The sequence below is a fragment of the Asparagus officinalis genome, chromosome 10 (assembly GCF_001876935.1).
Source record: "Asparagus officinalis chromosome 10, Aspof.V1, whole genome shotgun sequence".
NCBI lineage: Eukaryota > Viridiplantae > Streptophyta > Magnoliopsida > Asparagales > Asparagaceae > Asparagus > Asparagus officinalis.
In genome coordinates this window covers 63,989,797-64,002,553 of record NC_033803.1, presented here as the reverse complement: position 1 = coordinate 64,002,553, position 12,757 = coordinate 63,989,797, and the positions used below count along the sequence as shown (strand labels likewise).

At 43.5% G+C, this 12,757-nt stretch overlaps 1 protein-coding gene across 1 annotated transcript; it reads left to right on the top strand.

Annotated features, from left to right (window-relative positions):
* On the top strand, positions 11,331–12,728 carry LOC109825534. The gene is made up of 2 exons (XM_020392386.1): positions 11,331–11,787; positions 12,298–12,728. The coding sequence occupies exons 1-2, from the start codon at positions 11,526–11,528 to the stop codon at positions 12,414–12,416; spliced, it is 381 nt and encodes a 126-aa protein (XP_020247975.1). The 5' UTR covers positions 11,331–11,525; the 3' UTR covers positions 12,417–12,728.

Here is a 12,757-nt window from a genome sequence, read left to right as displayed (position 1 = left end):
GGGCAATTGTGCATTGGTTATGTTGATTCGGATTATGCCGGGGATTTGGATAAGCGTCGGTCTACGACAGGGTATGTGTTTACTTTGACTCGTGCGCCGGTGTGTTGGAGATGCACCTTACAGTCGACGGTGGCTTTGTCTATGATGGAGGCAGAGTATATGACAGTTACGGAGGCTGTGAAGGAGGCTATTTGGCTTCGAGGACTTTTGGAGGAACTTGGTATATCGCAGAAGTCTGTCACTATTCATTGTGATAGCATGAGTGCTATCTATTTGGCGAAGAATCAGGTTTTTCATACGCGGACGAAGCACATTGATGTTCGTTATCACTTCGTTCGAGATGTTCTTGAAGATGGCGATGTGGAAATTATGAAAGTCCACACGAAGGATAATCCGGCAGATATGCTCACTAAGGTGGTTCCGAACAACAAGTTTGATCATTGTCGAAACTTGTTGCACATTCGTAATTGTTGAGGCCGTTGTCGGCCATTTGGGTGAACTACGTTCGGCTTGATTCCTTGGGCAAGAGGATACGTAGGCAGTCTTTCAGATACAGCCGGTTTGGATTTATTGATTTTGATGGGGGTGAGATTGTTTGGACTCTCGTTCGGGTTCTCGACTTGTTGTGGATTGCGTTCGTACTGGGCACAACAAGTGGGACATTTGGTTGCTTTGGTGTCGGCTCAGTTTTGGGAAAACTTCACCGAGGTGGAGAATTATGAACACGTGGGGTCCACCCACATGTGTGATTGTTACGCGGAATTGATTTCACCGCGTGAGCGGAGACAGCAGGAAGGACGGCCCACCCGGAATTTGATTATAAAAGGCTTCTCTAGGTTTTTTTCGTGAAGTGTGCCAAGGAGTTGTTTGTGGTTAGTTTGGGCGGCTGTAAAATTCTTCGGTTGCAGAACAGAAGCGCTGCAGAACAGAAGCAAGAGCTCGGATTTTTGTGGCTGCAGTTGAGGAGATTTGTGTAGTCCCTTTTAGGGTTTTGTGCATCTCTTTTATAGAGAGTTTGCGAGGGATTTGAGAGAGTTTGTTTGAGGGTTTAGATTGTGAGTGATTGTAAACCCTAGTTGTATTCTCTCCCTCTATTAGTAGATCTCCCTCCTCCTTGCCCCGTGGACGTAGGCAATTTGCCGAACCACGTAAAAATTGGTTGTACTGTTTTTGTGTGATTTGTAATAGCCTTTTAGGTTCCCTCGACGCGCAGTCCTAGAGCTGACGAGAGTAAGAGCTAATATCCTACTTTGATAGGATATTAGGCTTCAGATTCTTGTTCCCTTTGAGAAACAAGAATTCTTATTGCGATCTGACTATATTGTTGTGCTGTCAAAGTGCTGCCGAAATTTCCGCTGCGCGCAACACGGTCACTGTGCTGCCTTTCGCGACTGCAAATCCGCCCTCTTTTGACCAATGTGCTTGACTTCCAATCACCGCAGCAACAGCCACCGTCGGCAACCCTACATCACAAGATGCAGATTCTCCATTCTAGATCTAGTCACCACTTCTCCCCTCGCGACCGCATGTTCTGATCCCTCGCGACCACCATGATGTAGAAGAACTCACCTCCGGCCGACAGCGGACCTCGTCGACGACGGCGGTGATGAGGCCGAGGCGATCTCGCCTGCAGACAAAGGCGGAGGCGAGGTGCGGAGCAAGGCTTGGTCGCCAGGCGAGGAGAGCTCACCTAATGGCGAGGTGTGAGTCGAGAATCGAGCTCGCCTGACGCGGGTGGATTGTCGCCTGTTCGAGCTCGCCTGTTGGGAGCTTAGGGCTCGCCTGCGAGTGGAGGCCAGCTGGTGCCAGCTGGAGGAGAGGCTCGCCCTAGGGTTTCCCTATAAAAGGGAAACCCTCGTTCTCGAGCCCGATCGGAGCGGGCAAAGAGCGTGAGAAGAGAAGAAGAGCGGCGACCCCTTTCTTTCTTCTGCGATTTTATTCCCACTTTGTCCCTGTTCTCATTAATTTGTGGAGAAGGGGTTGGTGATATTTATTTGGGGAAGTTGAGTAATTAAGAGGGAGATTGAACAGTGTTTTAAGTCAAAACACTGTTATTATTTTAAGAGATCTCAAGCTTGATGTCTTCTCTCTTATTTGTAATTTCTTACGGAATAATAAGAAATTATTTGTGCCACTCCCGTGGACGTAGGCAAATTGCCGAACCACGTAAAATATCTGTGTTTGTGATTGGCTTGTCATATTTGTTGGTTGTATCCGAGTTAGGTTTGTTTATCTTCTCTCATGCTTACGGACTCGTTCGGTGTACGAGCACGCTTCCACAAAGGCGCGCAACACATGACATCCGATCGACGATGTTAGATCTTGCTCTTCACTCATTGACAGCCCAAATCTGGTCACTATCCCTCCTCTCGTGACCACAAGTCTTGCCCTCTCGCGATCACCGTGTGTGACCTCTGATCACCGCTGCAATATCACCACCTCCTCAATCACCTATGCTCGCTACTTGTCATCATGTCTGGCTCAATCTCATCCAAAGTCTTGGTTCTCAATCACCTTCTTCTTTACTCATCATGCTCAGCTGCTCAAGATTTGGTTGAATCTCATTCTTACTCGTATCAGTGGCTGGGAAAGTGCTCACAAAAAAACCTTGGTTGGCGGAGCTACAACCTAAAGACCAGCCTGATATGTTCGACATTTTGTTCCCATTGATGTATTTGATGAAAGAGTTTATGGTTACTGAGCTCCGAGAAGACAAACTGATAATCCTTTGATTGGATTTCTATTGATGAGCGTTATTCGATGAGTTGCTGCAAACCGACTCCCTGTTATGAAGTCCATCAGCAAGTTAGGAGCATTTTACATATCTGCGAGGATTTGTAAATTGCTAATGCTGTTATTTCCTCATGTAAAACCTTTAATCCTCAGATCGTCTTCCGCATTCCCCAAAGCTCTCGAGCTTGAAACAGTCGGTCAAACGTCCATCTAATAAAACCCATAACTTAAGCCTCTTATTTGTTTAAAGTTGTCTAGTTTCTTTTAACTTTTCCAAAATACGTCTTCGCAAGAATGAATTTTGATTGTTTATTCAGCTTTCTAACAGCTATTCGGCTTTAACAACTCATGATTTTGTGGGGCTAGTGGTTGGGGCTTGGCTCAAAAGGTCAAGGGTTGATCTCTCATTATGACACGCATAACCCCAACTTCTAATTATTAGGCATTGTAAATGCTTGTGCTATTCACCTGAGTCATAATTGCATAAGGGGATTTCAAATATCGAGGCCTACTTGGCTAATACAAAACCGAATAAATATTTTACAGAAATGCTTTTTGGCTCGCGGTTGGGCAACTCGCGCCCAACTCGCTAGAGAGGAGCAGGGGTGATGGACGCAGAGTCACGCCCACCGCCGCGGAAGCGATATCACCTGAGAGAAAGCCCTGGCTTTTATTGTCACAAAAGCACAAGTCAACCTCTATATTCTTGTTTCTCAAAGGAAACGAGAATAGATAATGAAATTCTTATTTCTCAAAGGAAACAAGAATTGAAAGTGATATATTTCATCAAAGTGAAATATACACTCTTCCTCTCATCAGCTCTAAGACCGAATTTTGAGGGATCCTACAAGCAATAGCCAACAACCCAGAAAACAGTAAATACACGAGATTTACGTGGTTCGGCAAACTTGCCTACGTCCACGGGAGGGGTGAGGGGAGATTCCACTATGAGAAGAACACCGACGACTTGTACAATCCACAAGCTCGCCTCAAAGAAAAATAGATCTGAATTTTTTATCCAAAAGAAATAAACCTCTCTTTTGTAAAACCCTATTTTCTCTCCTCTCAAGATCTCTCTTCTAGCCTCCTGAAACTCCTCAAGAAACCAGAGACCAGCCTCTGTTTATACCTGCTGCCGAAAAAATCTCCTTTGCCGCTGTCTTTTCCCACAGCAGACGAATAAATTTTCCCGCAGCAACTTCTCCCACTTTAGCCGTTGTTCACCCACACGTTTTTCACCCCACACAAAAAACCCTAATAATCATCAGGTATTTATAGGAGATGTTAGTGGGCCGGTGAAGAAATCCGCTTGCCTGGGATTGTTTCACGCATGGGCACGTGAGTGGACCCCACTGATTGCCTCCGCGTTCACAATTCTCCACCTTGTACATCATTTGATACACCTCAAATTTTGGACGAACACCAGAAGAACACCGCGAACATCATTAGAGATCCGAAACACCAAACCAGGCCAAACCAGGCCAAAACCAGTTGCGCCACTATACCGCGGCTGCCTACGTACCCTCCACCGGGATCAAGCTAATCGTAGTTCTGTAATTATTCTCCAACATAGTCTCCACCTCACCCCATCACTGCCCCGAAGGGTCATGCCCTCTTGGGTAAATCAACTGTTGGCCTTCTTGTTTTGATGATGTTTAACAAACAATTTACCACTAATGTTGTTTGTCTAGTATTTGTGTTTTCGTATTTATTGTAGACAAACAACATAGTTGGAGGATGGATGGATTGCGCCATAACGACGATATCAAATGGAGGTTGGCGGAATTGTGGAGTGAAGCAACATGCAATTCATAGTTAAAGATCAAGTTCAAGCTTCATCCGCATGTGTACCAAGTTGAGCTACAATGAAGATCAAGATCAAGCTTGGGTAATCTAATTTAGATTTTATATTATGTGTGTGAAGTACCTTAAGCTCAATATCATATACACACACGTATTTGGTTTCTATGTATATATATAGTTATATATATACATGCATGGTTTTGGGTTTTCATGTTTTGAACACTTTTGCAAAATAATGAGATTTCACAATTGGGAAATGAAAATTGGAAAATTCTTTTTGTAACATGTTCAAAATATCATTTGCAAACATTTCTCAAAGTTTCATCAAGTTTGGAATTGATTTGTTATGTTTAAAGGAATTTACAAATTCACGTTTTCGTTCGTGCACATGTTCGTGCATGTTTTACAAAACTGATGAGTTTTCTCAAATGGGAAGTGATATTTGAAAAATTCTTTCTCTGACATGTTTACCTACATGTTTAGAAACTTCCCTCAAAAGTTTACTATTTTTGGAGTTTATTTACTGTGCCTAATTGATTTTACAAAATCGTGTATCACAGCAGATTTTCAGAAACTATATTTTTGTGTTCAAACATTTATTTCTCTCAACTGGGAAATGCTTTTTCAGAAATTCTTTTTCTGACATGTTATACTACATGTTTAGAACATTCTCACAAAATTTCATAATTTTTGGAGTTCATTTACTATTTTAAATTGATTTTACAAAACAGCTGCGCACTGCTACAGTAATCCGGTCGACCGTACCGGTCGACCGAAGTACTGTAGCATCCGACCGTTGCTACAGTAACAGCTAGTTCTGTTTTTTGTTTATTTTAATGTTTTGGGGGTGTTTTTATTGGTTTTTGGGGTTGTTTCATGAGCCTATATATACCCCATGCCCTCATACCTCTAAGGTAACTCAAGAAATGTTTTAAACAAGTTTAAAGAGTTTTAAACAAGGGTTTAAGTGAGTTTTAGTGTTTGTTTGGTTTGAAGATTATTTTCACAAGTGGAGGAGATCATCTTCTTGTTTGGGCTTCATATCTCCATCTCTCCATCTTGATCTAGAGAAGTTTTCCTAAACTCAAGTCTAGCTTTTATTTATAATTATTTGTTGATTATCATTTCTATTAAAGCTAGTTTTATATTGAGTTTAGTTTGATTTGATTTACTCTTTGTTTGCACACACAACCATTGAGCTTATTGTATTTGCATACATTATATAATTGGGTTGTGGGATAGTGTGACAATGAGTTAAGCCTAATTGAGTTCTCACCTTGTTAGAGAGAACAATCATTTGCTATATTGTGCTTAATTGTGAAATCACTTTGTAATACACTTGTACACCGAGTGAGGAGTGTGTGGTGAGAGTCGGGGATCGTCCCAAGAGGAGTGGCGTCGGTTGACGTGCCTAGGGAGAGGTTGTAACCGAGCACTTGAGGGAGACACGGCTAGGTCCAACACTTAGTGGGTGTAGAGTGTGATTGCAAGAGTGTGAGTTGTAGAGTTTTCGGTTAGCTAGAAAACCGAGTGTGTAGAAGAAGTTCCGGCTTCCAAACCGGATTGGGTTAGTGGTTTTCTCCCCGGAAGTGGGGAGCGGAGACGTAGGACGGAAGGTCCGAACTCCGTGATCATATTGCTTGTTTGAGTGTGCTTTGGCGTTCATTCATATTTATGTTCATATCTTATATCGCCATTGTCATTAGCTCATTATCTATATCATCCACTATCTTGTTTAGATTGTTTATCCTTGTTAGTTTATATATCATTGCATATATATTTTGCTATATATCTCTTTGCTAGGATATATCATATTGTATATTGCTTATCCTAGCTCACATATCTTGTTGTATTTCATACTTGCTAGGATAACTTGTTAATTAGTTTTAATTGGTATTTAATCGGATTAGATTAGCATAAGACCCTAATCACCCCCCTCTAGGATCTAACATCAACACGGGCTGATATGAAGCAAGTCCAAGCAATGCTTAAACTTGCTACCTGTGACCACCTTGGTTAACATGTCTGCGGGATTATCATTCGTATGCACCTTCAAGAGAGAAATATCACCTTCCTCTATGACGTCCCGCACGAAATGATACCTGACGTCGATATGCTTGGTACGAGCATGATGAACTTGATTCTTCGCCAAGTGAATCGCACTCTGACTGTCGCACCACAAGTTCACGTTCTCCTGCTCAATCCCCAAATCGTCTAGAAGACCCCACAACCACAATGCTTCCTTCACTCCCTCCGCCATGGCCATATACTCGGCCTCTGTAGTAGAAAGTGCCACTGTAGCCTGCAACATCGATCGCCAACTAACTGGAGCTCCATGTATCCTGAATACATAACCAGTAGTAGATCGCCGTCTATCTAGATCGCCCGCATAATCAGAGTCAACAAACCCATCAATCTGACATGTATCTCCACCAAAACACATACACATATTCACGGTACCTTTCAAGTACCTCAGGACCCATTTCACTGCTTCCCAGTGCGCCTTTCCCAGATTCGCCATGAATCTGGTGACCACACTAACCGCTTGTGAAATATCTGGGCGTGTACACACCATGGCGTACATCAAACTTCATCCACATACAAAAGGAGATAGATATAATCACCTCCACGAAGCTTTTGAATGTAAACACAACAATCGTAATCGCTTCGGGAAAACCCATGCTTTAGCATGAAGGAGTCAAATCGCTTGTACCACTGCCGAGGAGATTGCTTTAGTCCATAGAGTGACTTCCTCAAGCGACATACATGATGTTCCTTATTCTCAACCTTGTAGCCCTCAGGTTGATGCATGTAGATTTCTTCATCCAAGTCTCCGTGCAAGAAGGCCGTTTTAACATCGAGTTGTTCCAGCTCAAGATCACCATGAGCAACAATACTCAATAGCACCCGAATAGAAGTGTGTTTCACCACCGGAGAAAATATCTCATTGTAATCCACACCCTCTCTTTGTGCAAACCCTTTAGCCACTAGCCTCGCCTTGTACCTTGTACCACCGAGCTCTGAAGGATCTTCCTTTTTCTTATACACCCACTTACAACCAATAGCTTTTCTTCCTACGGGCAATGGGACCATCTCCCATGTTTGGTTCTTCCGAAGAGATTCCATTTCCTCCTCCATCGCAGCCAACCAACTCTCGCTATCTTTATCCCGAATAGCTTCCTTGAAGGAGATCGGCTCATCTTCCTCCACCGAGAGTGCGTATTCCACCAAATTAACCTGCCCATAGTGCTTCAGGGGTTGATCAGCCCCCAGCTTTTGTACCTGCTTGTATACTCGCTTTGGCCTAGTGGAAGCCAAAGTATCCTCGAGCTGCTGTTGTTGTAGTGCCTGTGTATTCTCCTACTGAACCTCCTCTTGCTCAAGCTCATCATCTACCTGATTTTCCACTTGAACATGACTAGAACCTGGTTGGTCTTTAGGTTCTATCTCAATAACCTGGGACTTTGAAGTCCCAACAGTCCCAACACCATCATCCTTGGGCGCCCTAGCAATCATGGATTTTTCATCAAAGGTAACGTCCCTGCTGATCACGAACTTCGAATCTTCTGTACACCAAAGGCGGTAGCCTTTTACGCCCTTTGAATACCCCAAGAATATCGCCTTCTTGGCCCTCGCGTCAAGCTTTCCCTCGTTGACTTGATAATAGGTGGTACATCCGAAAATTCTGAGCCTCTCATAATCTGCATGTTCCCCTGACCACACCCTATAGGGTGTATCACCATCTAGTGTAGAATGTGGAGAACGGTTCACAATGTAACATGTTGTAGCCACCGCTTCTGCCCACCATTCGTTGCCCAATCCAGCATAAGATCGCATACTCATTGCCTTCTCCCGCAATGTTCGGTTCAGTCTCTCCGCGACCCCGTTTTGCTGTGGTGTTGACCTGACTGTCCAGTGTCGAACAATGCCCTCTTGATCACAGAACTTCTTGAAAGCACCATCTGTATACTCTGTACCGTTGTCAGACCTCAGTGTCTTCAATTTCTTGCCCGTCCTGTTCTCAACCATTGCTTTCCACTTTTTGAATGTCTCAAATACCTCATTCTTATGCTTAAGAAAATAAATCCAAGCATACCTAGAATAATCGTCTATGAACGAGACAAAATACCTGGAACCACCCTTGGAAGTTGTCTGAGCCGGACCCTAAACATCCGTGTGCACATAATCTAGTATACCTCTGCTCTTATGATTGCTTTTCAAGAATTGGACCCTGTGCGCCTTTCCATACACACAATCCTCACAAAAATCCATGCAAGGTTTCTTCAGATTCTTCAGCAAACCCTCCTTACCAAGCAGAACCAGACCCTTCTCTGACATGTGCCCAAGCCGCCTATGCCATAACCGGGTGTGCTCACATGGGTCTCCACCACTTCCATCAGTTCCAACCGCTGCATCTCCTGTCACCGTCGTACCCGAGAGAGTATATAGATTACCGTGACGAACACCCTTCATCACTGTTAGGGAACCTCGAACAACCTTCTTTACTCCGTTCTCTGTAACAATCTTGCAGCCACCGGAGTCTAATGCACCCACTGAGATAAGATTCTTCCGCAAGTCGGGAACGTGCCGCACGTCCGTTAGGGTTCTGACCACTCCATCATGCATCTTGATTTTTATATCACCGAGCCCCACCGTTTTACAAGCATGGTTATTCCCCAGCAATACAGTTCCACCATCAATGCTCCTATAGGTAGTAAACCACTTCCTATTTGGGCACATGTGGTAAGAGCAACCTGAATCAAGTATCCACTTACCGGAGGTATCTTCGCCACCCGTAACAACATAGCATTCTTTATCGCTCCCTTCCTCCGATGCGTAACTCGCCTCTTCCTTGCCTTCTCTTCTCTCGGTCTTGTTGTTGTTCTTTTTCCCACCTACTCTCTTGTTAGGACAGTCGACCTTGAAATGCCCAACTTCACCGCATTTGAAGCACGCTCGTCCCGCAAGGGGTCTCGATTTAGATCTAGACTTTCCTCCCTTGCCTTTTCCTCGCTCATTGCTCCTTCCTCTAGCAAACAATCCCTGCGCTTGTTCTTTGTTACCACCAGTAGTCATGTCACCGGTTGCAATCTTTCGAAGGTCATCCCCTAGAAGCGCCGTTCTAGTCTCATCCATCGTCAAATTGTCTCCCACAAGCATCAATGTTTGCACCAGGTTCTCATAAGACTTCGGCAGAGATAGAAGTAGTAGAAGCGCTTGATCCTCATCTTCTACAGTCACATCGATGTCCTTCAGATCCGATATAATCCTATCGAACTTGTTGATATATTCCCGGATTGATGAGCCCTCCTCCATCTTGCAAGTATACAATTTGGATTTCAAATAGATCCGGTTTGTTAGACTCTTCGTCATGAAGGTGCTTTCTAACTTTGACCACACGCCCGCAGCCGTTTCCTCTCCATCTACCAAGAAAGCTACATCCCTTTCAAGGCAAAGGATAATCGACGCCCGTGCTTCCAGATCCAGCTCCTCCCAATCCTCATCAGACATATCCTTGTGCTTCTTCTCTTTTCTCGCCAAAGCTTTGTGCAATTTCTGCGAAATCAACGTGTTCTTCATCTGCATCCTCCAATAGGAAAAATCATTCTTCCCATTGAATTTTTCAATCTCGTATTTTCCCACTTTAACTGTTTTACTTGTTGACGTCATTCTTCGCTTTGTATTAGTAAATCCGCTTCTCTCAGGAAATTGCCGAGCACCACCTCAAATCAGAAGCAACACCACTCCCAATCTGAATAACAGCTCTGATACCAATTGTTGGGCGCAGAGTCACGCCCACCGCCGCGGAAGCGATATCACCTGAGAGAAAGCCCTGGCTTTTATTGTCACATCTCAAAGGAAACGAGAATAGATAATGAAATTCTTATTTCTCAAAGGAAACAAGAATTGAAAGTGATATATTTCATCAAAGTGAAATATACACTCTTCCTCTCATCAGCTCTAAGACCGAATTTTGAGGGATCCTACAAGCAATAGCCAACAACCCAGAAAACAGTAAATACACGAGATTTACGTGGTTCGGCAAACTTGCCTACCTCCACGGGAGGGGTGAGGGGAGATTCCACTATGAGAAGAACACCGACGACTTGTACAATCCACAAGCTCGCCTCAAAGAAAAATAGATCTGAATTTTTTATCCAAAAGAAATAAACATCTCTTTTGTAAAACCCTATTTTCTCTCCTCTCAAGATCTCTCTTCTAGCCTCCTGAAACTCCTCAAGAAACCAGAGACCAGCCTCTGTTTATACCTGCTGCCGAAAAAATCTCCTTTGCCGCTGTCTTTTCCCACAGCAGCCGAATAAATTTTCCCGCAGCAACTTCTCCCACTTTAGCCGCTGTTCACCCACACGTTTTTCACCCCACACAAAAAACCCTAATAATCATCAGGTATTTATAGTAGATGTTAGTGGGCCGGTGAAGAAATCCGCTTGCCTGGGATTGTTTCACGCATGGGCACGTGAGTGGACCCCACTGATTGCCTCTGCGTTCACAAGGGGGGTGGGCCCCACAGCTTTGTGGGGGCCCACCTCCCTGCTCCTCTCTCGCGAGTTGGGCGCGAGTTGCCCAACCCCGAGCCAAAAAGCACCACTCAATGTTTTATACTTGCTTTCTGTATGAAAAAAAAATATTGTCAAATTTCACTTAGAAGGTAAAAGATTTTTCCAGAAGCACCCATGATTCTTTAACTGCAGGACAAACTTGGATTTTTCCCCCCCAGGTTTGTTATCAAATATGAACTCTCGAACCAAACGAGACCCACATGAAACTATGCTGTCGTTAATTGTTATCTCTCATTCACTTGGCCTTTCTTCATCCACGCTCTCCAAATTTTCTCCCTCCCTTTTTCCTCTCTCTCTCTCTCTCCTCTCTCTCTCTCTTCTCATCACTTTTTATTAATATCTCAACTCCTCTGTATGAATGTCTCTCTCTCTCTCTCTCTCTCTCATCTCAAAGCCAGCTAAATTACAATGCTGACCTCCACTTCCACTCTCCAGCCACAAGCCCTCTACACTTCACCTCAACTTTCTAAAATTACAAGCTGTACATCTTTGCGCTCTCCTTTGTTGAGAAGAAGCACAAAGGCTCCTCCATGTTTGGCACTTGCTTCTGCTGACAGAGAAAAATATGATGTAGGTGTTGAGAGCCGAAAGAAGAAGAGGAAGCAAAATGAGATGTTGCTGTACTCGGTTGCACCTTATCCTCTTCTGTTTGCCGCTGCACTCCCTGGAGGTAAAGTGGAACTTACACAGAGGGTAATGCTAGGATTTTACTCTCCGGTTTCTTTTTAGGTAAATTTCACAAAACCCCCCCAAGGAATCTGGCACGTTTTGAGGTCCAAAGAGAGTTTGGGAGTGTATAACCGCCAAAACTTTTGCACATTTTCAGATAAGTAAGCACCAACTTTTTCCGGGACGTTTTGAGGGTTAAGTGATGTTTCCAAACTTTTCAAGGGTTATGTCAAAATGCCCCAAATTCTTTTGATTGATGTCATACATAAGAAACATACGAACCCATTTCATGGGGCTTATTTAGCATCAAGCAGAATATATATCGGTATCCAGTTGAAAATTTTTGAACGATTCTTGATTCTGATCTCTTAACCTTTTCAACTTATAAATTTTCTTGAACGGGCCTTTTCGTGTATTCAAGAGTAGGAGCTTTGAGTTCTAGGCATTTCTCAGTTGACTTTTTTTGTGTTCTTGTTGGAAATCTGAACCTGAATCATGATAAATATAGCAGCTTCCACTGTGAGATCTATATTTGGACCGTTTGTTGAGCTTGTGAAGACATGGAATCTGCCTGATTGGCTTGTGCACTGGGGGCACCCTGGGAACATGGTAAGTAGCATTAAAAGATAAATCATTTGAAATTGTTTGATTGGAAAAATGTATGGTACGAGGTATGAAATTCATAAAATTATAGCAAGAAAAGTTTTAATAAAATGGTCCAGAGTAAAACCCTTACAAACTTAAGCGAACAGGAGCCCTTACGTGCTAACTTTTTTTACCATTTGCTTTGAGATTGATGCTATGCATCAGGGCTATCTTTGATGCTCATCTGTTGAAAATGAATCATATGCTAGCACAAATCTCAAAGCAAAATCAATGGATAAAAAGGTTAGCGGACAAAAGACCTCTGTCCACATGATTTTTACGAAAAACCTTTTGCTCCAAAAAGAATTGCTACAGGAACCATCATG

Coding starts and splice junctions, on each gene's coding strand:
- LOC109825534 (XM_020392386.1), top strand. CDS start 11,526: ATGCTGACCTCCACTTCCACTCTCCAGCCACAAGCCCTCTACACTTCA. Junction 11,788..12,297: donor TGCCGCTGCACTCCCTGGAG/GTAAAGTGGAAC, acceptor TAAATATAGCAG/CTTCCACTGTGAGATCTATA.